This window comes from Lepisma saccharinum, chromosome 14 (genome assembly GCF_977018435.1).
Source record: "Lepisma saccharinum chromosome 14, izLepSacc3.1, whole genome shotgun sequence".
In the NCBI taxonomy this organism is placed as follows: Eukaryota; Metazoa; Arthropoda; class Insecta; order Zygentoma; family Lepismatidae; genus Lepisma; species Lepisma saccharinum.
The window spans coordinates 73,823,245-73,850,114 of NC_139242.1; the positions used below are offsets into that span (position 1 = coordinate 73,823,245).

The 26,870-nt window shown below is 37.2% G+C and overlaps 1 protein-coding gene across 1 annotated transcript in view; it reads right to left on the reverse strand.

Moving 5' to 3' along the window:
- Window positions 1-26,870, reverse strand: part of LOC145999023 (guanylate cyclase 32E) — a 511,534-nt gene that overhangs the window by 318,691 nt on the left and 165,973 nt on the right. The window contains exon 2 of the mRNA XM_083135915.1: window positions 7,065-7,438. Within this exon, the coding sequence (XP_082992041.1) occupies window positions 7,065-7,418 (354 nt within the window). The 5' untranslated portion in view covers window positions 7,419-7,438. The remainder of the gene's footprint in view (window positions 1-7,064; window positions 7,439-26,870) is intronic.

The following is a 26,870-nucleotide window of genomic DNA, read 5'->3' on the forward strand; positions in this document are numbered from 1 at the left end:
GCATGGGTTCGATCCCGGGTTCAGACTTCGGGAATTTTTGGCCTGTGTATAGGACCAGTGGCAATCCACCATCGTGAGGAAATTGGGGAGCTACGAATGAGTAGCGTAACCCGGTCTCGAAAATCTCCTATAACGGCTGAGGGTTCGACGTGCTGACCCCACGTCACCCTATTACCTGTTGAAGAACTCCACACCTCTAGGTAGGATTGTGGAGGGAGATTGGCAGTCGGGATATAGGTCAAGGCCCTTCGAGGGCTGTCGCGCCACTGTTTATTATTACTATTATTATTATTATTACTATTATTATTATTATTACTATTACTACTAATAACTAGAAGAAAATTGGGGTGTGGAACGGGAAGTGGAGAGCATACAACACAACCAACCCCAGAGAGCCACCTATGATGCACATTTAAATAATTCCGTCGGGATTGAGCTGACTATCACGCCCATAGGCAGGACTCGACTAGGCCTACAAATGCAAGAAAAGCCATCTATTGTAATAGAAATTCGATGCAGTGTGATTACAATGTTGTCTCAAGTGCGTGGACTATTACAAAATGCCTTTGTAGACAAAAAGTCTCAAACATGTATTTTCTATCATTTTACAATGCATTTACGTGAATATCTATTACGTATATTGACTACAATTATTAATTATTATATCTAGTCTGGCCATATATACTGTTACAAACTTTCGACTCTGACTGCACATTTGGTAGTCAGGTTCATGAACCATGCTTGTGCTGAAGTTCACTCCTGACCATTGTGTGTTCAGCTGTGAAAGAGCAAGCGTTTCTATTCTTGTGCTTAGCATGGAGTGGGGCGAATATCAAAACAGAGTAGCTGTAATTGCTCTGCATATGGTTGGGAAGTCACTCACTGAGATTTTTCAGCCCCTAAAAGTCCCGAAGATCAGCAAAAGGTTTATGTATCAGACAATCCAGAGATTCACTGATACTGGTAGCATGAAAGATAGCCCAAGAGTTGGTCGACTTCACACCGTATGATCAGCTGCGGCTCTTAAAGCAGTGATGGCTCGCATCCGCCGAAATCCCATCCGGAAGCAATTGATAATGGCACAGGAGCTGAACATTTCACAACAACCAATGTTCAGGGTACTTAATGAAGATCTTGTAATTGGAGCTTACCGGTGGAGTACTGGAAATTTCCTGACGACCCAAGTGAAGAAGCAGAGGGAACTGAAATCGAGACTGCTCCTGCAGCGATACGTTGCCAATGGGCATTGCAGGATTTTCTTCACCGATAAGAAATTGTTCACCACTGAATAAAGTTTTAACCGCCAAAATGAAAGGGTGTATGCTTCAAACTCTCGAGAAGTTCGTGAAACAGTTCCCAAAAATCAGAGATGCCACCAGCCCTCCTCAGTCATGGTTTGGTGGGGGGGGGGGGGGGGGGAGCTATGAGAGTTCCACCAGGCCTCATTTTTGAGAAAAGGGCTTAAAAGCCGTGCGAAAGTGTACGTGGAAAGTGTCCTGGACCCTCTCGTGACACTGTTGAACCAAACAATGTTTCACAATGAATCCTTTATGTTCAAGAAATATTCTTCCCCAGCTCATAAGGCAAGGATGACGCGACGGTGACTGGAGACCAGTGTACTCGATTTCATCTCCACTTTTGATTGGCCATCTGATAGCCATGATCTCAGTACCTTGCACTACAAACTGTGCCCAGAGCTAGAGGAGACTGTCTGCAAGAAGAGGCACCCTATAAATGAAAGTTAAATGAGCTCCTTGATGGCAGCAGGGGCGGACTTTCCCATCAAGACCATCCGCGCTGCAATAGATGCCTGGCCAGGGAGACTTCGAGCCTGTGTGAGGGCGAAAAGTCTACATTTTGAAAACTGATTGGTGCTATTTGCGTGTAATATATATAAGTGTAATATACTAAACTAACATTTAAAAATCTGAAACCATATTCAATTTATTCACAAAATAATGTGTAACAGTATTTATGGCCAGACAAGGTAGCATTTATAACAACGTTAATGAAACATCTACTAGAACAGTTAATAATGATGAATGTACGTACAATCACCGACAATAAAAATGCGACGTCTAGATCCAGAAATATTCCGTTCCCCGTAAGGCGTTCTGTGTGTTGCCTAACTCTACGGCGTTCATTGGATTCTAATAGCAAATAACGCCTTGCATGGAAACAAGTTTTTTTCAGGATCTAGCATACAATTCCAATTTTCACCTTATCGGATTTTCAGAACATCCCTGCACACAAGTCTCTCTCTTGTTTGGAAAATTAACACTGTCTTTATAATAAATGTTTAATAACTGTATGATATTTTCAGCACTGTTGCTGAGGTTCGTCACGTTCACTATTTTGTAGTTTGACGCCTCCTTTTGCGTCAGCGCCCAGGGCGACCTCCCCCTCCTTAGCTATGATTCTGTATGGGACAGAAGAAAAGGTTTTCAGCTTTGTTCATCAGCACTATCTCTGTTGTGTAGGAACAAATAGATAACACGTATATTTTTTAAGAAGAGTAGCGAGAGAACTTTTAAAATGCCTTGATTTGCTAGTCTGGTCCTATTCGTAGGACTATTTATATATCTTTAATGCAGTGGTGGCGATTAGGGGTGCAGTTGCCCCCCACCCCTTTTTGCCCCCCACCTAAATGATAACGTAAAATGCTTTGTTGTCTTGTTGTCGCATAGTTAGTCCTTAAGGAGAACCATTTACTTTATCACAAAACCGTACTGTACTAGGTATATTGATGGTGGTAATTAGGGAGTTTTCCCAGCTAATGCAGTACAGTCTTCACCGAAGATTTATTTTACGTTCTAACCGCCAATGGGGCGAGGGTTACCGTCAAAATTACCAATCATATGCCTGTTGCTGAAACTTAACAGCAACACAACAAAACTAAGTTAAACCGTTATTTGTTTTAAGTATTTAAAGGCATGAAATACGCGTAGGCACAAACAGTGGACATATGAAATTTTAGGCACCATAGATTTTACATTAGTGATTGTTCTACCTGATACCAAATTCAGGTGTGAGCGCTTAAGAATGTGTTGACGGGAACAAAATAGTCATTTAGGGCAAAATTCAGCTTCTAGTAATGATATATTTTCAGGGGCGCCACTTTTGATGTGAAACACGAGTTCTAAGTTTTTAAAAAATATATCATAAATTCTCCTTTCCATGTTTCATGATATTACTGCACCCCAACAATGCATCAATACTTGACATTTTTTTTAAAAAAAATCTGTTTAATTATTAATTTCAGTAAGCAATATGCTACGAATCAAGATAACAAATAAATAATAATAATACGACAAATTATTAGGCTCGTGTAAGTTGGCACCACTATATTATAAGAATTGAAATGAAAACCTTATTAGAAAGCATGCATGTACTATGGCATCCCAATAATTAAGTTTTCGGTAACATTATCGTATGAGGGAAACGGATTCCTTCAAATTTCCTTCAAATTTACAGGAGAAAGTACTTACGGAAATCATTTTCTTTAGCCTTGTGGAAGTTCCTGAATGTAGATTTGATCCATTTTAATGTGAATGCGTGTTGTTTTCTTAGAAAATCTCTGTCCGACACGCTGTTTCTGCTCCCGCCATTTGCTTTCTGCACGAGAGTGCAATGTTCCGTGTGTTAAGATGATGCAACCCCGTAGCCAGTGTTTCAGCCTCGCCGTGTTTTCACTAGAACATGACGTGTCGAGTATTTTTTTTTTTTAAACTATGCTTGCCTAACCTAACTTAACCTAACCTAACCTTACGGAAAATGTTTTTTGGGGCTAACGTGAATGTTTTTTGGGGCTAACGTCAATGGTTTGTGGGGCTAACGTCAATGGTTTGCGACGTATTAGCATAATTTAAAATCCGGGCACTGCATAAATCGACACAACTCTCTCAGAACGCCCCCTAAACCAGTACGCTATCACGGCCATAATGTGTTACAGATTCGAAACAACAAGTAACAGTAAGTACTCGTAAATGTAAGAAATAAACATTGTTATGCATTATTTCACTTTAGGAAATGTTCCACATTCGAAAATAAAACGTTAGCAATGTAAAGAAGTTCGAAATATATGATTCGTAGGTGTTTTCCTCATACGATAATAGTACCAAGTTTTGTATTAATACATTGATACATTACAAAGTTTGATTGATTGATTTACTTATTTCAGTAGAAAATAAAAAGACTGCTCTATTCTATTCTATTTTGTGTTGCTTTTGTGTCTTTACCTAATCGCGAGGATCAGTGATGATAGGATGAAATTATGAATGGACAATATGGATACTACAATTCTGAGAAGAGATTCAGAATTCGAGAATACTTTCAATAGAGCATGGGGTTTATTTTTCTTTCTTCGTTGGTTTATCATCACGGGACTACTTACTTCTGATTGGAAACACCTGTATGATCACCTTTCAAAAGAAAGCAAGTGTCAGTCACTTTGCATTTTACGCAAAAGAAACATAATTGGGACTATTTTCAATTCGCACGCCTGTTGAAGAATGTGAAAAAAAGCATTGGAATTTCGTTACGTATCGCAGCGCCATCTCTCCGCAGTATTTTCGTGCATACTTGTTTAGGGATTCTTACATCTTGATTGAATTCGTCTTCCCAATCCAACGATTTTTTCCTCGTCTTCTTTCTTGGTAAGAAAGATTTCGCATGCTAATCGTAGCACGTTATTCAAGAGCACCCCGTTCGCAGAAGGACCGTGGAATGAAAGACAGGAACATCCAGGATCTATTTTTCCCTTCGGGATAGCCTCGGCACGGGAAATCCCTGATCGATATTAGTTAGGAAATCCGTCAGTTACGAGAAGAAGAGGAAGAAGAAAGGAAATAAGATGTGAAGGTCGACCTATTTCTGCGTATGCGATTGGACATGAATGTATCAAGAATCATGCTCTTCGCGTCAGTACGCTCTTATGCAAATATATTTTGGTTTACATGTAAGTGCGTTGGTGATTCGCTTACCCATAGAATTTGTGATCAGCTTTATTTCGTACGAAGAAAAAATATATACGAGGGTTGACTGGAAAGTAAGGTAAAATTAGTCTTGATGGGTTGGCTTCGACAGAAAACTTTGTTTCACAATGTACAGTGCTGTGTAAATTAATTGAGACAAGCTGTATTTCTCATGGAACATGTACTTACTCAGAGAGCAAAGCCAAGAACACTTTCTCGTGAATTGACATATATGGTGGTTGATCTGCGACATTTTCACTTGCTGTAACAAGTGAGAAACCAATGATAAATACTTTTTTTTTATTGGGGGGTTACAAATATTTATTGCAAGTAAAGTATTGAACTTACGTGAATGAAACAAACCCAGAACGAACGAGGTACGCAAACAGACAGTTTTTTTTAAACCTAGAAATGTGTGCACCACGCGTAACGCGGCACATATCGTCACGATATTCCAGCTCTTGCCACACTCGCATCAACATGGGCCAGTGGATAGTGCCTATCGTTGTGATGGTACGCTCCCTTAGGTCTGCGATATCATGCGGCAGTGGGACGAATACCCTGTCTTTGATGAAACTCCACAAAAGGAAGTCACACGGAGTAACGTCCGGTTATCTTGGGGACCAATACACTAAACAAAACACTGTGAGTAATGTGAGTGTCGCCTAGCGGCAGGAATGTGAAGTCTCAGCTTAACGAAATATACACGCACAAACTGCGTTACTACGAACAAAAATGTTGGAGCTATCCCTTTCCAGGTAGTAAAAGAATAACACAAAGTCTCTTTCCAGGTAGTAAAAGAATAACACAAAGTCCCTTTCCAGGCAGTAAAAAAATAACACAAAGTCCCTTTCCAGGTAGTAAAAGACAAAGTCCCTTTCCAGGTAGTAAAATAATAACACAAAGTCCCTTTCCAGGTAGTAAAAGAATAACACAAAGTCCCTTTCCAGGTAGTAAAAGAATAACACAAAGTCCCTTTCCAGGTAGTAAAAAAATAACACAAAGTCCCTTTCCAGGTAGTAAAATACAAAGTCCCTTTCCAGGTAGTAAAAGAATAACACAAAGTCCCTTTGCAGGTAGTAAAAAAAAACACAAAGTCCCTTTCCAGGTAGTAAAAAAATAACACAAAGTCCCTTTCCAGGTAGTAAAAAAATAACACAAAGTCCCTTTCCAGGTAGTAAAAGAATAACACAAAGTCCCTTTGCAGCACAAAGTCCCTTTCCAGGTAGTAAAAGACAAAGTCCCTTTCCAGGTAGTAAAAGAATAACACAAAGTCCCTTTCCAGGTAGTAAAAGAATAACACAAAATCCCTTTCCAGGTAGTAAAAAAATAACACAAAGTCCCTTTCCAGGTATTAAAAGACAAAGTCCCTTTCCAGGTAGTAAAAGAATAACACAAAGTCCCTTTCCAGGTAGTAAAAGAATAACACAAAGTCGAGCACGAATTATTAGTCGGGACTAGATTTACAGACAAATAAATCGACATAGAAAACCGAATGAGCTTGTTAGTTGCGAGGTAATAACGTCGACACAAATCGAAAGTGTTCTGGGTTAAATATTTCCAACGCTGCTGACAGTTTCTCAGGAGGAAATGAAATTTCAAGCTGATTTATTTCTTTCTGTAAAAGTAAAGGGTTCCCCTGTGCTTTGCACCACGCCATGAAGGCGTGTAGGGGTGTGGAGTTAGGGCCCCCACCCCACACTTTCTTGATCACTGCCGAAGGTGGGTGTGATGTGATCAGCCTGGCCGCCTTTACCCCCCAGAGTTTCCTCTAGGTGCCCACTTTATGCGACGCTGGGTGGGCACCGTAGCTGCTTAAACAGGTGCAAGAAGAAAATCCCGGTTATTCCCCATCTGGGCGTCTCGCATGGTAGTCAGATTTTAAAGCGACTGAGCTACCGCGGCTGTTTATTTCTTAACACAATTAAAGTGGAACTACCGCTGTTTCACAAAAAATGAGCTAACTTCGATTCTGACCGACCAGTATAATGCAGAAATAATGAAACATACTGTTCCACACACACGCTTTTGAAGATATGGATACAAGAGATAAATGAGAGCTCTGATAATAATTTTAATCAAGATACTCACGTAAGATATCATGGGAAGATTAAAGGCTGCCGCCATTCGTCCCTCGTGCAGACACGTCTCCTGCGGCCCGATGTACACCGAGATGTTCTGCGTCCAGAGCTGAGCCGTCTTCAGGATGCTCTCAGTCTCCTCGCCGTACGTCTCGGCCACTTTGAAGGCGAGGCGGTGCCCCCCGCGGAGGTAACCGCTGGTGTTGATTTCGTCCACGGCCAGCGAGATGGCGCCGGAGATGGTGAGCCCCGGGCGGTGGTATTGGATGTCTCCCGGCCGACGCTCCGATCCCGTGAGATAGCCCAGCGTGAAGATGTCGGCCTCTGCAGCTCCCGAGATCAACAGGATGAGCAGGCTCAGCATCCCAGACACTGTCCTCCTGCCTGGAAAGAGAAATGTGTAATTTAGTTCGGGTACGATACTAAGTTAAATTCATGCAAAAATAAACACCGTCTACTGTCTGATTAAAAAGTATAGATACTCGAACTTAGACTCCAATAGACCATATAAGTAGTGACGTCACAGCGGACGACGGAGCACGATTTGAGTCCAAACGAAAGGGCAACGTGCTTTTGTCCTATTCAAACCTGCATTTTCCATCGGAAGGGGTAGCTTTAATTATTGTGACAGCAGTTATGGAACAAAATTGTGATGCGTATCGTACATCAATGTAAAGATGAAATTTCGGAGAATACGTTGATATTTTACATATACCTTACAGAGCATAAGGTAAAGAATAACTTGAAAATGGAAATCATGCCTTTTTAAAGAAATTCCAGCCATTCTGCTTCCGAACCACTTCCGAACACAGCCAAGCTCGACTCGTAGCGAACGAGAGTGACGCTGCCGCTAGGGATGATGGGAGTTCAGCTGCCTCACGTGACAACAGCGACGCCACTCATTGGCTGCCGTTTCGGATCGGAAGCTGGTAAGAGCATAGGCTTTACTAGATTCTTTAATTCATTTATTCCATTTCTTCTCCTCTGCAAGGTATGTGCAATATATCGACATATTATCCGAAATCTAATCTTTTCATTGGTGCAAGATAAACATTACACTTTCGTTTTATAACTGTTGGCACGAATTTTAAAGTTACCCTTTGCAATGGTAAACTCAATTGTTTTGAATATCAAAAAACCACGTGCTGGTTTGTTTAGACTCAATTCTTCAAGCGTGACGCCACACTAATATGGTCCATTAAACACTAACCTACATCAAAAGTAGTTAGATCATAATTTAGCTTATTCAATTCTGTGTTAAGCTATTGCAACCAAATTATTTTTCGAATATTCCTTCGTTTTCTTTACCATCGGTGGAACAAAAAAAAGTACTGATGTTTCCAAGCGATCTCTCTCTTTGCAATTCTATAAGTAAAAAACTTGTGGTCCAAACTTGATGAAATTTAAATACAGTGCAGATAGAAAGTTCTTAGTTCTTAATTCTTAATTTTCAGATTTTATAAATCTGCCAAAAAAAGGATCTTATCATATTTTTAAAACAACTTTTCTTAGTATTTCCTTCCAATACGATCATGTTTTCATGCTCTTTGCAGCTGTTTTAAACCCCATTATCATTGTCAATTCACATTGTGAAACCGATTTTATGCAGATTTTTACTCAACGGAATAAATGTGTGTGTTCAACGTGTAAACACCGCACATGCTGTCGCTACAACGATGTCCATTAAACCGTGGAAAATGCGGACTGTCACTTGAGCGGTGAACTGGCATTCATCATCGTAACAGTCTATAAAATCATTGGAAATATACTAACGTACAAAGAACTCCAAATCAAAGACATTTAGCCATCACTTTTCCAGACAGGAAATATCTAGAAACATCTGAGGAATGCCTTGTCAGACATTGCCGGGCTTCCTTGATCGCCATCGTTGTAAACAGGTGTAAACAATAGGAATCAAGGAAGAGACTACAGGTAACTGAGTCTGCATTATTGAGTAAATTCGATTGGAATAAATGTCTGGTAGGACGGGGGTCAGTGGTCAGTCAGTCAGTTACGAACATAGGAGGGAGAGAAAGGCAGAAGCACGATTTGGGCAAGTCACAAGTCAGACTCTATTGTATAGTCACAACCGTAACCACTCTTCACAGAACTTCAGCTACTATACAGAGACAGGTATACCGTTTCCATTAGTCATGTTGATCCAGTCTGTAGGGGTGTAAAGCTCAACAAGTGTTGCGTATTGCCATTCATGTGTGTGTAGGTATTACCTCTCGCACTTTACTATTAAGTTTACCATAAACAGCGAGTATGCCATTATTTATTTATTTATTTATTTATTTATTCAAAGTTTCAGATACAGCACTTTTAAGGCCATTTTACACTGAAAACTCTAACAAATAACAAGAACAAGTCAAGATGGTTTAAAGTAAAAACAAGAAAAGTTAAATATAAACATAAGGCATAAACAAGGAAACAAACAAAGATTTACATATTCATTTTTAGGGAAGATCGGAAAATGCTTTCAGGGGCAAAAATGTCTATGTTTGTGGGTAAATTATTGTAGAACTGGGGCAGCCTGTGGAATAGAGCGCGCTGTATAAGGGAAAGCCTAGCTGTGGAGGTGTGGAACAATTCAGTGTTTCGGGTGGATCGAAAGGGAACTCTGAAGTTGAATTCTGTAAGAAGAGATTCAGATCTTAATTTCCCGTTGATGATTTTATAGAAAAAATTCATATCGGCCATATCGCGTCGGGTCTGCAGTAACTGAATGTTCAAAGTAGTCAGGATGTCAGGTTTCTGAAGATGCCGCAAAGAAGGAATTCTATGACGAACAATGGCGGTAAAGAAGCTGAGGACGGAATCCATGCTAGAAAGATTTGTATTGGAAGCCATGGCCCAGACTGGAGAACAGTATTCGAGAATCGGAGAAATGAATGACTTGAAAAACAGGCTAAGAGAAGTTGGAGTATCAATTTCAGTGAATCTGTACAGGAGGCCTAAGAGGCGCATTGCACTTTTAGTTGTAGCTGCGATGTGTTCCTTAAAGTTCAGCTTTTCATCTATGATAACACCTAGATCTTTTTGGGCCGCAACTGTAGTAATATAATTGTTTTCAAGAACATAATGAGAATGTATTTTTTTCTTTTTTAAAGAGACTGTGAGGGAGGAACATTTCTGTGGGTTAAGTTGTAGATTCCACTGGTTACACCATGTGACAAGTTCGGAAAGAGCATTCTGGAGAATCACAGCATCTTGCGTGGTTGAGATTTCTTTGAAAAGTTTACAGTCGTCAGCAAACATGAGTAAATTGACAGGAAATGAGGAAAGTCTTTGAGGGAGATCGTCCATGTATAGGATGAACAAGAGAGGGCCCAATACGCTCCCTTGTGGTACCCCAGACAGGACAGGAAGAAAATCAGAAGAGGCGCCTGAAAGGGTGACACGCTGTGTCCGTGAGTGTAAATAATCCTGGATTAAGGAGAGAAATTTGCCATGTATGTTAAATCTAGTTCGTAATTTGTGAATAAGAAGAGCATGGTTTATTTTGTCAAAGGCTTTTGAAATATCCAAGTATATCACATCTAGCTGGGAATTTTTGGAAATAGCCCTAGTAGCATGTGAAAGGAGAACTGAAAGATTAGTCAAGCAAGAGCTACCTGGAAGAAACCCGTGTTGGGCAGTACTGATATGCGGAGATGTAAATCTGAATAATCTGTCCTTAATGATTTTTTCACAGATTATAGACAGAGGTGACAGGAGTGATATTGGTCTGTATGATGTAGCACTATTTTTGTCTCCAGATTTGTGAATGGGTACAACGTTGGCTTTCTTGAACATCTGAGGAAACACGCCTTCAGAGAAGCACCTATTTAGCAAGAGAGAGAGAGGATGAGCCAAGAAGTCGGCAGTGTTACGGAGGAAAATTGTGGGAATTTCATCTGGTCCTAAAGAGCGGTGTATGGGTAATGAGTCAAGGAGAGATTTAACTTCATGAGAAGAGGTTTTGATAGTTGATAGAGAGTGTGAACAGACCGACTGCACGTCGGGGAGTGGGTTGGTTGAAGCATGCGAGGTGAAGTTATCGTGAAAGAAACTGTTGAATAAGTGCACTCTTTTATCTCCACAGGCTGATTCCGATTTGTACTTGATTTCCATGGGGACGCGTGGTTTTTGCTTTCTTGTTCTAAATGTACTAATTACTACTTTGCTCACAGAAACTTTAAGACTGTGTATATTCATTAATGCATAATTCATTTGGATGCATCAAACACATGTGGAGTTACAGACAGTTGAAATTAGGGCGTTTCAATTCGGACACCCGATATTTCATCAGAATTAATATTTCATCATTTTATTTTTACTGTTAAAGTATGCATTTAAAGTGCAGAATCGTTCGAAAAAAAAGTGTTAAAAAAATTACTCCTCCTCATATACAAAGCCTGCGCAGGGACACTGCTTACATGCAACGTCATGAAAGATAGGTCGTGGTTTATAATCAGATGCCAACAGATCATCGTGTAAGAGCCAGTGGGACTTAACTCCAATTTACTAATATTTACAGGAGAGAGGAAATAATGTATTCTTGGGAATATGTCCGACTCTTAAAGAGTCAGTAAATTGACGATAGGTGGCTCCACCTTATTGCTAAGGATTAGAAGTGAAGATATGTCGATCTGATTTGAAATAGAGCTCTTCAGAGGAGATATGTTTAACAAAACTGAAAACAACAATTTTGGAGTTACTTTCCTCTGGTTCTCTCTCATACGACGAGTTACAAGCGTGTGTTACATAGGCGGTACCTTGGGAGTTTGAACGTAGTGCAGGTGGATAAATTGTAAAAAGACACATTTGTCAGTTCATAACGTGCTGTGACATATAGGTGATGACGTTTAATGTACGCAAAGTCTATCTGCGCAGGCTTTGTATATGAGAAGGTGTCTTTGTTGGGCGAATGGCATGTACATGATAAACGTCAGTTATAGCCACTGATGCCTTGCAGTGGTGGCGATTAGGGGAACGAGGGGGAAGTCCCAAGACATGTTGCCACTCCCCCCCTATACACTATGGCATATTAATGCTGAGCCTTGTCTACCTCGCCCATTAGTTTTGGCAGCCAATCGCCGCCAGCCATGCTTTGCCTGTAAAAGATGTCTCCACGCACGTTTTGTAGATAAGAAGTTTGAGCACTGGGGTCATTTGTGTTTTGTTCAGTTAGGAGTGTTAGGTTAAATGCTGCTATAATGCCCAAGCATTTTTTTAAAAATTTACGTGCATGCAACAATATTTCCGTTCAAAAACCTGTGAAACTGATTCAGAATACAAGGAACTGGGTGGACACTGGTCACTCTTCGGGGCTCAATATCTCTGTTGTTTTCGCATCTTGAAATTTTCTTGGGTGTACGATCTGTCACTGCCCCCGAAATACTGGAGTTCCTTTGAAAAAGAAGAAAAACAAAACAAAGAAAAAAGGAAACAACTTCGTATCGACAATTGTTGTGGCCTTCTAGTTTTCGTCTAAGTAGATGATTCTATTTTACTTCGTTAATTTCTGCCACGTTTGGCTAATTGTGAAGATGGGGGTGAGTGATGATGTGATGACGGAACACTTACAAAGAATACCCATGCCAGGATTCGGAACCAGGACCCCTGGCGTCGTAGTTCTGCTAACCATTCCACCAATGACTAATTGATTCATTGAATTGTAGTTTTAAGTCCACTTTTTGCACAGAGAGGCTTGGGACTGGACTGGACCTACAGTTTAAAGTGGGATCCGGACCACTATGTGCCTCCACTGGGTATCGAATCCCGGACCCCTTGATTACAAGGTGACGACGCTGCCACTGTGCCATCGGGGAAGAGTGGATGTGTGTCTTGAGCAGCTGAAGTTTCCTGGTTCGAGTCCTCTCATGGGAATTTCCTTGAGACTCTCCCATTCATCAATCTAATCTATCGCCGAGATCGCGACGATGAAGATGAATAAAAATTAGATGACATGATAACATATCCCAATAAATACACTATGAAATCGCATGTATGGTGAAACTTTTCATTATTAAAACTTGAAGATAAAGAGTAAAATAAACCAAAGAATATTTCAAATGATTGTGGCGTATACACACATCTCTTCACCAGAGGAAAACAACAGCATTCACGTCAAGTTTTCAATGATTTCTGGTAAATTGTCCAACAGATGGAACACGACAACTAAAGTACACATTTCGCGAAATTCCATCCTATCGTTTGTAGCTACATTTGTCACTTCTTAAACAATCAAACACCATCATTAAAACTACGACCAACTCGCAAAGTTGTTCCACAGTGAAAAGTTTTTATACACATCATACACAATAATAATAGAAATGACACATCAGATAAACAACCACGAAACGCTGTAGTTTGCACTGAAATAAAAAAGACATGGTGCAGATAGCTAGTTTGCAACCTGTTTCGTACATAAACAACCTGATAGGTAAATTCTCTCTTCGTGAGGAAGGAGGGGGGGGGGGTACAGCGAATCAAACTAGAACCAGTGTTTGTTGTTGGAAGGCAATAAAGTGAGAGGTTACAAAACTCGATATCAGATGGAGCCACAGGGCAGAGAAATGAAACTTAGATTTGCAAATAATGGTATTTATACTGAGAAGAGAAAGTCTGATAAATGTATTACATAAAATTACTGTCGTATTTCATGAGTTATGGTGAAACTTCCTACAGCAGAATTCTTACAAATTGTACATCGATTCAGACAAACGTATCCCATTATCAATTTAAGAGAAATTAACAAAAAGGGGCTTTCTTGGAATTATCAAGATCAAAAATTCGGTGCAATGAGTGCGGTACCAAATTAACCAATCAAAAACATTCCGTGCAGGTATTACGTAATCCACGACGGGCTAGAACAGTCCAAAGAATAATAATTAAGTTTTCGTTATTAACTTTCTTTGGAGACGAGTCATACTTTATTTACTTTAAGACAAGCTGTTGTTTAAACAAAGACGAGCGGATTTGTTCTGTAGCTGACAGGTTCATTAAGGTCAGTGAGGTAGCCTATTTTGATATTCAGAAAAAAAATAATAAAAAAGTGGCGCCAGAGGAAAGTTGCATCCAATTAAGTTAACCCAGTCTACGTCGGCAAATAATAATAATAATGTCAGGAAAATTATAAGAAAATATTATGAAATCTTAAATTTTGAGGAAAGGAAGAATATTTCTTTCTTTTTCGGTTTCCAATGTAGGCCACACAGTTGGATCGTGTTACCGAGGATGTGTCCTGTTTTGGGAGTAAATTAACTTTTGCAAGATAATCCGTTCAGAACTATCGTATCATTCTACTGAATGATGGGATCGAAACCTACCACTCCCACAATAAATCAATGGATGATGTAGCTTTTTCATCATTCATCCTCATAAATGATGAGAGCACTTGTCATTAAGATGACAAGTCTAAATGCTTGGCTGCGAAAGGTAAATCTGAAATAAAATCTCTAAGCAACTAGAAAAGACAATGGTCACTCATTCGGTTTTATGAACCTTCAAACCTGAATCATGCCTGGGTTAGGATAATTACCTGTCTGTCTGAAGAATGTGATACGCACCCACATATTGTATCATTTTAAGTGTTTAATATGTTAATTGTCTATGATGACGTAATTTGTTTTGTTCAATTGGGTAGTCTGTTATGGTTATGGACTAACCTTAAAACATTTGATTGTGGGTTGTGAGGTGAGAGATATTATGAATGTTGCTGGTTTGACCGAAAAATGGCGTATTGGTTCAATAAGCAAGATTATTCGCTAGATTGAATCGAATGTTATGTGGATTTAATTGAAGGACTTGTGTAGTAAGATTAAGTAGTGTTTAGATTATTATCTATTGTGATAGAAAAGGACAAAAGTTGATTGATAATAATCAAATCTATTACAATTTAAGACGTTCAATATCCCTTTGGATTGTATTAGAGATGTGCTTTAACTGTCTCGTTTATTTATCATAATGGATCAAAAGGGAAGCAATATTGTTGAGGACGGACATAGTGCTATATGCAATAATACTATAACCAGTGATAATATTGATATAATATCATCTGATTCAAAACATGAAGAAAATGATGTAAATGATGTCATGGACATTTCACACAAAGTAAATGGGCCGAATAAAAGAAAGAACAATACAATACAAAATGAAATGGGTAACAAAAGTTCTAGGATGGAACACACTACCAATCATGAAGAAAAAATATACCAGTATGACATAGGTGCCAACGAACCCTATTTAGTGATAATAGAAAGTAGAAACCAACAGTTAGGAAATTTGCATCCAGTTAAAGTTGGATATATGTTGATGGATAATAATGTGAAAGTAAAGTATGTAGATCAAAGTGGACGAAATAGAGTTCGAGCATTATTCAACACGTCACAAGAAGCTAATAACTTTGTGAAAAATAAAGTGTTATTAGACAAGTTAGGAGTAAATGCCAGAATTCCTAAATCTTTAGTGGAGAAGGAAGACCTTGTGTTTGGAATACCCACAGAATTTGAAATGCAGTATTTGGAAAGCAGTATAGAAAGCCCAGTGCTAGTGACTAAGATGGAAAGGATGAAGAAGAAAATATGGCGGAATGATGGGTCATTTAAGCTTGAACCTACTCAAGTCTTATGTGTAACTTTTAAGGGGACAGTTTTACCACAATACATAGCAGTTGGAAAACAAATAGTTGAGGTAGTGCCACGTGTGAAACCAGTGTTGCAATGTAATAGATGTTTCAGATTTGCTCACACAGGTCAACAGTGCAAGGGTAAAAAATTGTGTTATAAATGTGGCCAAGATTATCACGAAGGAAACTGCGAAATGATTGAAACATGTATAAATTGCAAAGGAGATCATAATGCTTGCAACAAAATGTGCTCAAAATATCAGGATGAAAAGCAAATTCAAATTATTATGGCCGAGAAAAACATCTCATACTATGAAGCAAAAGGTATTGTGACGGGAAATAATTCAAAAAATATATCATGTGAACAAAAAATTAAATTATTTAGGGATCAATTTCAGCATGAAACTGTTCGAAGAAGCGGATTGGAATTCCCTCCCATCAAAAAGAGTTATGTGAATGAGAAGAATGCACCAACAAGTGATAGTTGCAAGGAGGGCAGAGAGAGTTATTGTGCGAGTTTTGTAACTCAAATGGCGGAACAAAAGAAAATAGCAAAAGAGAATAGTGGTCAAAAAATGAGAGTACAATACAGCAAAGTTGTTACATCACCTCCAAAGAAGATTATGAAAACGGCTACAAGACGTATTGTACAACTCCCACGGGAAAACAAAAAGGATGTGAACGTGGATTCTTCATCCTCATCAGATACAGAAAAAGAACAAATAAAATACAAATATCCAGTATATTTGAGAGAATCCCCTTATAGTAAGCAAGAACAAGATATGGATAATATAAATTGCAGAAGATATTCGGATCGTAAATCAGTTTCTTGTAGACAAAAGGAAATATATCAGTCATTGTTGGACCTTTTACCAGACATGATTGAATCAGTTCGTGATTTAAATGATTCCAGGAAGAAACAGAAGATTTTAATTTCAATGCAACAAATTATAGGAAAGATAATTGCAATATTATCAGAAAGTTAAACTTGTAGAAGAGGATCAATAGGTATGTCTTTTATAGTGCAATGGAATATAAATTCATTTACAGCTAGAAGATTAGAAGTATTACAAATTATAGATGAGCATCATCCAGGTATATTGAGTTTGTCCGAATTTCGTGGTAGACAGCATCAATATTATCAAATACCTCATTACGAGTTAATATCTAATTTACATACTAAAGATACAAGAGGTGTAGGTTTATATATACATGAAAGTATAAAATTTAAAAGAGTAACATTACCAGAATCATTAGGGTTGATAAAATTATTTAATGTAGAATTAATAGCAGTGAAAATTAAGATGAACACATTAGAGTGTACAATAGTTTCAATTTATATTCCATCGAGTTATAAATCTCAACATATTAAAGTCACACACTTTAATGAATTATTATATTATGTCCATGACAATGTCATTATCACAGGTGATATGAATGCTCATCATGAAGCATGGGGTTGTAATTATAGAGATGAATTAGGATGTAGTATTTTGGACTGGATTAGTGATCGATCATTACATTTCATGAACGATGGGTCAGCTACTCATTATCCATGGAATGGTAAATCACCAACAGCCATAGATTTAACTATTGTGTCAAATAATATAATAAATAAATTGTTTTGGGAAGTAGATTTTGTGAATAGGGGTAGTGATCATTTGCCAATTTTCATTACACTGTTAAATGATGCACACTCAGTACCTAAAATATATTCATTACCAATTAGAAGGTGGCAGGTTAAAAACATCGATTGGGAATTATATTCTATAATTTTGGACTCTTATATCTCAATGGAAGATATTAAACAGGAACAAAACATAACGTGTCAACGTTATTTACAATTAATAACATATGCAATGGATATTGTAGCTAAACGGAAGAAAATTAATAATAAAAACAACTTTCCTACTATAAGTTGGTGGAATGATGAGTGTCAAGATGCAAAAGAAGAAAGAATAAGATTGTCTGAAATATTTGCTGAACAACCTTTGCCAAATAATTGGATAAATTTAAAACAAGTAATTGCTAAAGCAAAACGTATCTTTAATAAAGCAAAAAGGCAAGCATGGGAAGAATTCTGTGAATCATTATCACCATCTGTTAAAACAAACACAATTTGGAAAAAAATAAATTTTCTTAAAAAAGGACATAATATTAGAGTTTCACCTATAACAACAATTTGGCAAGAACATTTTGAAAAAAAGTTTACACCTAGTTATGTAAGAAATAAAATACCCGAGATTATAAATAATATAAGTATCAGTGATGAAATTTATTCAAAAATAACATTGCAAGAATTAAGAGAAACTCTAAGTAATATAAAATCAACTGCTCCAGGATACGACGGAATAACGTATGAAATGATAGGACATCAATCGGACAATGCATTAAAAGTACTTGTAAATATTTATAATAATATTCTGAGAAGTGGAAATGTGCCACAAAACTGGAAAACACATCTGATACTACCTATACTTAAATCAACTAAAGATCCGAAAGAAGCTGAATCATATCGACCTATTACGTTGGCTCCTACAATTGAGAAGATATTTGAAAGATTATTATTAAAAAGATTAGAGTGGTATTTTGAGAAAGAACAATATTTTTATCCCTATCAGTTCGGTTTTAGGCTAAACAAGGGTTGTATTGATGCATTATCAACATTAACATTGCATGTTCAAAATGCAATGTATAAGAAACAATATACATTTGCTCACTTTATAGATATACAAGGTGCATATGATAGCGTTGATCCTCATATATTAATTGATATGTTAAATCAGACAAATACTCCGAAAATAATTATGAAGATAATATGGAACTTGATGATAAATAGGAAAATATTATTTTGGTTTCAGGACACACTTAGTGGGCCCCGTACCACTTCACAAGGATTACCTCAGGGAAGTCCACTGAGTCCATTATTATTTAATATATATATGAGAGGAATATTTCAATTTCATAATTCTACAATAAAAATAATTCAGTATGCAGACGACTTGTGTATATTAGGATCATTTTGTAATCCATATGAAGGTATTCAGAAAATAGAAAATAATTTTTATAAAGTGAAATGTTGGCTGGAGAGAATGAACTTTATCATATCACAGAACAAGTCAGCAGCTGTATGTTTTAATAACAAAAGTGAACATAAATATCCAAATACGTTGACACAAATTGCTGGTATTCCATTTCAAAATAAAATAAAATATTTAGGAATTAATTTTGATAGAAAATTAATGTGGATGGATCATATAAGGTATTTACAAGCTAAAGGTGAAAAAATTTTCAACATGCTTAAAATTTTAGGAAATACTAATTGGGGTGCTCACCCAAGAATAATGCTTTTATTTTACAAAAACTTTTTTAGGCCTAAGCTCGAATACGGATGCAGTATATATGGAAATGCTACAGAAAGAATTCTATCTAAGATAGATAGTTTAGAAAGAAAAGTCTTGAGGAGATCATTGGGTCTCATGAATTCAGCTCCCAATATAGGAGTTTATTTAGAATCCATAGAAAAACCTTTTAAGTATAGATGCAAATGGATTACAAATAAATTCGTTTTCAAGTGCTGGGAAACACAAGAACATCCAGTAAATAAACTTATGCAAGACCAATGGATTTTATATCAAGAGAACAAAATAAAGGGACAATATTCAACTTTCCTACAATGTAAAATAGAATTTCAAGATTTATTTTCTACAATAATAACGCATAGCAAACATCCAATTTATGAAATTTCATATGATCAAATACCGGTAAGGAATATTTCATTAACAAGTTATGAAAATATTCAATTATATTTACAAAATTGGGAGAATTATAGATTCATATACACAGATGCATCAAAAAATAAAGAAGAAGTAGGATGTGCTTTTATTGACTCTTCAAATGGAAATATTAAAAAGTTTAGACTACCTGGAGAGTGTTCTATTTTCTCGGCAGAAGCATATGGAATATATCGTGCATTGATGTACATTAATAATATTCCAGATAAAAGGATATTAATATTAACAGATGCTAAAAGTGTTTTGTACAGTGTGCAATCTTCATATAAAAAGTTATATAAGGCATCAGCATTGGTACTTTACATAATAAGATTGTATGTTAAGTTAACTACAGAGGGAAGGACAATTCATTTTGCATATATACCAGCACATTCAGGGTTTCATTATAATGAACTGGCAGATAAAAATGCTAAAGAAGCAAGACTTATGGATCACAGAACGAATATATTATTATCATATACAGATATGTTACCAAGAGTTAAAAACAAAATTCAACAAGATTGGGAGATATGGGTCAAACAAAAATTTACATATATGGGTCATTCATATAAAAATGTACTAAATTTAAACAATAAGACTCCGTGGTTTTATACATTTAATATACCCAGAAAGTTTTTAGTTTTAATACTAAGATTGAGATCAGGTCACATACGTTTAAATCACCATTTATATAAAATTAATTTAGTAAATTCACCTATGTGCAAGTGCAATCTAGATCAGGAAGATGCTCATCATGTTATATTTCAATGTCCACTTTATACCACTCAAAGGGAGATGTTATTCAAGAATCTAATAAAGAAAGGAATACCTCTTCCAACTTCTTTATCCTGTTTAATATTGTCACCAGATGTAACAATTGTATTTATCATTTGTAGATTTTTTCATGATATTAATATAGACATATGAAAATTGTAAATATTCAAAATGTGTAACTTGATATAGTCACCAGATATAACAATTGTATTTATTATCAATTTTAAATTTGTATGATAATGATGTAGATAAATTATGTATAAGAAAACTGTATATATTCAAAATTTGTAATTTGTGTAACAGTGTCATGCATGACATATTTTTAGGACACTTGGTGTAGAGCTGGTATAACAGCTAAAACCAATAAAGTATGAATGAATGAATGAATGTTGCTGGATAATGGAAGTGATTTGAATGTGTTAATATGGAGAGTAAAGAGACTTCTTTGAGTCACAGGCGGATTCAATTAACAATAAAATTCCTCCTTAAATCATGGGAAAATCATCCTCATCCATTTAATAAATTGTTTGAAATACAAAAACAATGGGCTGAAGCCGATGTAATAAATCCTCATACCACCTCATATTTCCTTGCATACTGTCATTACTTATTTCCAGAACTTCGATCTAATACTTTCACTCTCTTACATCCTTTGATTTATCAACTAGATATTCCACTATATACTCAATGTTCAATCCACTTCAGAGATCTAGGTTTACATGCATTGTACAGAGAAAAATGGCCAATGCATGTAATGATTTACACCGATGGTTCTAAGAATAACAATAGTGTAGGATGTGCCTATTACATCCCAGAGAAAAACATTTATCAACAATTTAGATTACCTATAGATTCATCTATTTTTATTGCGGAAAGTTACGCCCTATACAAAGCCTTACAATATGGAATAGCGGAAGACTTTAAAAAAATTCTTCTCCTTACAGATTCTCTGAGTGTTCTTCAAGCATTATCTACATCCTATCCCAAATTATGTCACAAATCATATCTTATTATTTTAATTATTCAACAAATTCAATTTGCTTGCAAAAGAAACATTGACATACAATTCAGTTATGTCAAAGCACATAATATTAATGTAGGAAATGATAAAGTGGACATATATGCTAAACAGGCCAGAGATTTACAACTCATAAGTTTCAATAGGTTAATGTATACTGATTTATTACCACGAGTAAAAATCAAACTTATGAAACAATGGAATGAATGGTGCAAGGATCAATTTAAGTTTGTGGGCAACACATATAGATGGCTTGCAGAATTTAAATCTAAAGTCCCTTGGTTCAATTCATACACACTCCCACGGCAAGTCATAGTTTTTATTAATAGATTAAGAACAGGACACGTACGTACACCAGCACATTTAGCAAAAATAAAAATTAAAACTCAAGAAAATTGTAAATGTGGCAATAATAATCCTGATGCTCAACATTTAATTCTAGAATGTCCAATCTATTCAGATCAACAAATCATACTCTACAAAGGTTTTCAACGTTTAAAAATTCCATTTCCAATATCACTATCATCCATTTTAACAGATTTATCCCCTTCATTAATATGGATGCTGTATGCATATTCTCGAAAATGTAGACTTGAAATATAAAGTGATTTTTAAGAAACAGCAAAATGGACAAAAAAAGTGAATTATTTATAATAATTGTTATATATTTGTGATTCCGATTAATTTGTGAGACTAACTATCAACTTTAGAAGAAAACATGAAAAGAAATAAAAAAAACAAAAAACAATAACGATGTCCAAAGTCGACAAGATAATGCTGACAGGGACAAAAAAAGGAAGAAGAAGAAGAATTGAATGTGTTAATTTGTGTAGACAAGAACAATTATGATCTTAATACAATTTTGTTTGTAATAAGGAGTTTAATTTCGAGTGCAAGTGTAATATATTAACATTAACTGACATCTAAATATATTTTTTTGTGTGCGAGAGTTAGTAAGGTTTACGTAAACATATCCTTATCTGTTTTCCCACAACCTGAGGGCTTCAAAGTAGGCTGATATGTCTCATGCTCGCCGTCAAGGAATAAAAGTAAGTTGATCCATCGAGAATAAACCGGGGAACGTAACAAATGACAATGATGAATTTAAATGTCGTAGAATACAATTCATCTAAACTCTCTTTGGACTTCGGTGCTTGTTGACCAACGACACTCAAACGTCAGTCCTCTCCCAGCCTCTAAAAACCCAGCCCATGGAGCTCTTCCTCCATGCCAAATCGTGAGTTTTCCACCTGTTTATTGCAAACAGCTGACCACTTATTATCCTGATCAAACTCCTGTTTTCTTAACACATCAGGAAGTTTTGCTTAACGCTTAACTGTGCAATATTGAAATACCACAGAGGGTAGACGACTGGTGTAAACAAGTGAATGCCCTGGTCAATATGAACCATCCAGAGAAGGTTTAAATAAAATACAATCTTATGGACAGTGTTGCACTGTGCAGATATGCAACATGTCACAGATCACCTCCTAACACCCTCCAAAATTTTCTCAACACTCCCATGATGGGGTGACATTTTCCTTAAGCACCCACATGCCAAATTCCCTTCCATGTAACACACTCTGCAGACTGGCGAGTCTTTGGCGTCTGGACTATCAGCAAGTACAACCTTTGTGGGGCTCGTGTTGTAGTCTACGCGTATGTTTGTGATTATACATTCATCCATCACCATGCATCCTCATCTTCGCGATGAGCCAAAAGTTTTAGAATAGAAAACTATCCCCTTCATTAATATGGATGCTGTATGCATATTCTCGAAAATCAACTCCCTTGAAATTTTTCAAAAGCCTCAAACTTAAGTCAATTTGGCTCTAGATTTACCCTTGCATCCCATAAGTATGAACTTACACCCTCCCGATGGAAATTTCAGGATAAAGCCCTGTCGCACACGAAATATATTCCGGAAATTTCCATGCCCTGACGTCTGCATATGGCAACACTGCTGTTTCGCATTTGCTTGGCGAGTTCACATGACCACAATCTGTTTCCAGTATTAACGTAATGCGCAGAAGAAGGTTCATTTCCCCACAACAAACATTAATTATCCGTATTTATTTAGAACTGCCGGAAGTATTTAATCAGTTGCCTTTTTGACTTGTTCAGAAACAAAGGGTTTGTGGTGGTGAAAAGAGTCCTCGAATCTCATTCGGGAAGAACGAGGCGAACTCAGGGAAGAAGAAGAGAATTGAAAACCAGAACGAAACAAGCGGTAACAAACAGTAATTATCTTAATGAGTATTTCATGCCAGAAAGCTTTTCTCCGAATCGGATGAATGGTGCAAATGACATTTCCATGGAAACCTTGCATTTCGACAGTAGTGGATAATTCCGAGCATGGAGCATGCCCTGGGAATGTAAGTGCGCGTCTCTTAAGTTTAAAGAACGAAACCAAAATATCCAATTTGATGCATACATAGACACACAAGGGATAGTTGCAACATCCTCTAGTGCACTTCTTAAAATAAACTTATACCACGGCTACAGATATCTTAATCTCTTGGGGATAGGTTCTTTATTCGAGAATTCCAAATAAGAAAGCGTTTTATAGCCAAGAGGATATAGTTAAATGCGGATCTATATTCTGAAAAACTATACAAAATACAGAGAAAATATATAGTGAAGCTTGTATATACATTGAAATATATATATGCTGATTCCAAATTTACGTCGGTTATATTCTTCTTAAAAGGAAATCTTCTTCTTTCTCCTCGTAATTTCTGGAAAAGGCTTCTTCTTCCTTCCTATCTTTGATTTTGGGAAAAGGCTTCTTCTTCTTTTCTTCCTTCTATTTTGGAAAATACTTCTCCTTCTTTCTGTTTTTTGGAAAATACTTCTTCTTCTTTTTCTTCCTTCTATTTTGGAAAACTTCTTCTTCTTCTTTTTCTTCCTTCTATTTTGGAAAAGACTTCTTCTTCTTTCCTTTTTTCTGTTTTTGGAAAATACTTCTTCTTTTTCTTCCTTCTATTTTGGAAAAGGCTTCTTCTTCTTTTCCTTCTTCTAATTTATTTCTTCCCTTTTAAATCATAATCTTATTTATTACATATATGCGCTCGCTTCCCCCGCTTCTTTGGCAAACGATACAAGCTATACTTATAGAAAGAGTAGGGTCGACTAAACTGACAATAGCGCCACCTCCTATGTAACGACCAAAAGGGGAATAGCCCAGGATCGCTAACAGCAAGCGCTGCCTATGGCCCAGTGCGTCTAATAAAAAGCGCAACCGTAAGCGCTTCGGGGCGTCTAATTTGGACACAGCGCCACCGAGGGACGGACAAATACAAAAGCTGACGATATTCTCCTCGTCAGAAGATCAAAAAGGAGAGAGATACATTTCTGAATTCATTTGCTCACTTATTAACTTTCCTAATTGTTTCATATACGAGCATATTCTTAATTATCTTAATTTGCTATATACAACATTTTAATTCACTCCTTCTATAATTTTTATACTCTTCCTTTATGTATTTTGCATTTACTATAATACAGGGTGGCTCAATAAGTCACTTAACACCCTCAGTACAAGGCCACTGCGGCATGGAATGTGAAAATGGCGATGACCAATCATTGCCTGGTCAAGGGGGAACCACATTGACGCCACCCACACGGTCGGCGGCCATCTTGATGTCCGCCATCTTGAATTCAACTTCAGAATTTTAAATGGGAAGGGGGTCGTGCGACATATCAAAATGAGCTAGAATTTCACGAGAAATGCAATGATGAAGGTTTTTTCGACGTATCTTTAACCAGTAAAAAGTTATGACTGAATTCTTGTACCAATTTGCTCCTTTTCGAGGTGTTAGAAAAATGCCTTAAAATTTGTTTAGCGCATCGGTAATGCATCGAGATCAAAGTGACGTCTAGGGAGAGACGTTCGCATGCCATTGCACATTATTTTAATCGGATACATCCATGAAGAGCTGCTCATTATGAATGGTTGTCGCGAACAATTTACAGTGTGACGGTTCCATTGAATTAAAAGTCCTTCACAGTGACAAGGCTAATGTTTATGTTCATAAGGAAGTTCATAAACAGAATATGCGACCCTTGTCATCTCATAACTAACTTTGGACAAAAACAGGTTCATAACGTTCCCATAAGTGTTCTGGTGTTCTTCCCTATTGAAAAAACTCTGTAAAAAGTACCTTCTTCCATATGCAAGGATGAAAAAAACTGTTTATTTAACAAATCCAAGTAGCCCTAAGCATTTAAGGTTCCGTTGATGGAAAATTGACTAACCAATCGTGTTCCACACAGCACGCCACACCATTAACTTACCAACACTAACCATTCAGCTTTGATCTGTCGAAAATTGGTTATCAGATAAAAAGCATCGAATATTCTGTTTATAAACTTCGTTATGAACATAAACATTAGCCTTGTCACTGTGAAGGACTTTTAATTCAATGGAAGCGTCACACTGTAAATTGTTCGCGACAACCATTCATAATGTGCAGCTCTTCATGGATGTATCCGATTAAAATCGTGTGCAATGGCATGCGAACTTCTCTCCCTAGACGTCACTTTGATCTCGATGCATTACCGATGCGCTAAACAAATTTTAAGGCATTTTTCTAACACCTCGAAAAGGAGCAAATTGGTACAAGAATTCAGTCATAACTTTTTACTGGTTAAAGATACGTCGAAAAACCCTTCACCATTGCATTTCTTGTGAAAATCTAGCCCATTTTGATATGTCGCACGACCCCCTTCCCATTTAAAATTCTGAAGTTGAATTCAAGATGGCGGACATCAAGATGGCCGCCGACCGTGTGGGTGGCGTCAATGTGGTTCCCCCTTGGCCAGGCAATGATTGGTCATCGCCATTTTTACATTCCATGCCGCAGTGGCCTTGTACTGAGGGTGTTAAGTGACTTATTGAGCCACCCTGTATATATAATCTCTCTTCTCCGCTCCAAGTTTCTACAGTGAACTCTGCTTTTCTTCGTATGGCGTGCGGCCATCTATCATCGCTCTCAGGAAACATTTCTTCCTTGTGTTTTTCATTGTGTCATCGGAACTGGCACGTGACATAGTGTGGTAATGGTGAAGGTAGGGTATTCGCGGACTCTAACATATTACTTGCAAAATGCAATAACAAAGAGTGGAAATTAATAATTCAAGGGATACGGCAGTGGAAAGATACCTGTATGCATGTTTTAATATTTTAAGATTCTAAAAATAAAGACCGTGGCGCGACAGCTCTTGAGAGCTAGGGCATTGCAAGCGGCTATTTGATTGGGTCACGTGTGTTCAGCGCACCAAGTCCCATCGCTGCTGTTTCTGGCTCTCGAGACCGGAGTCCACTGACATTGTTTCGAAGTAGTTTCCAAATTGCACCCACGATACTGAGACAACACATACATTTTGAAGGTCCGTGGAGGATCGAACCTAGAACCACTTGCTCCAAAGGCGAGAGGGCTAACCATTTGGAGCTGCAAACTTTTCTTCTGGTTAATAATAATAATAATAATAATAATAATAATAATAATAATAATAGCACCCACAGCTACTGAAGGTTAATTCGATCATTGGTGCTTGTTAACTGTGAGAACTTTGGTGCTTCATTACATTGTGTAAGCTAACATAGGTGACTGAATCATGCGGGACAGCTTCTGT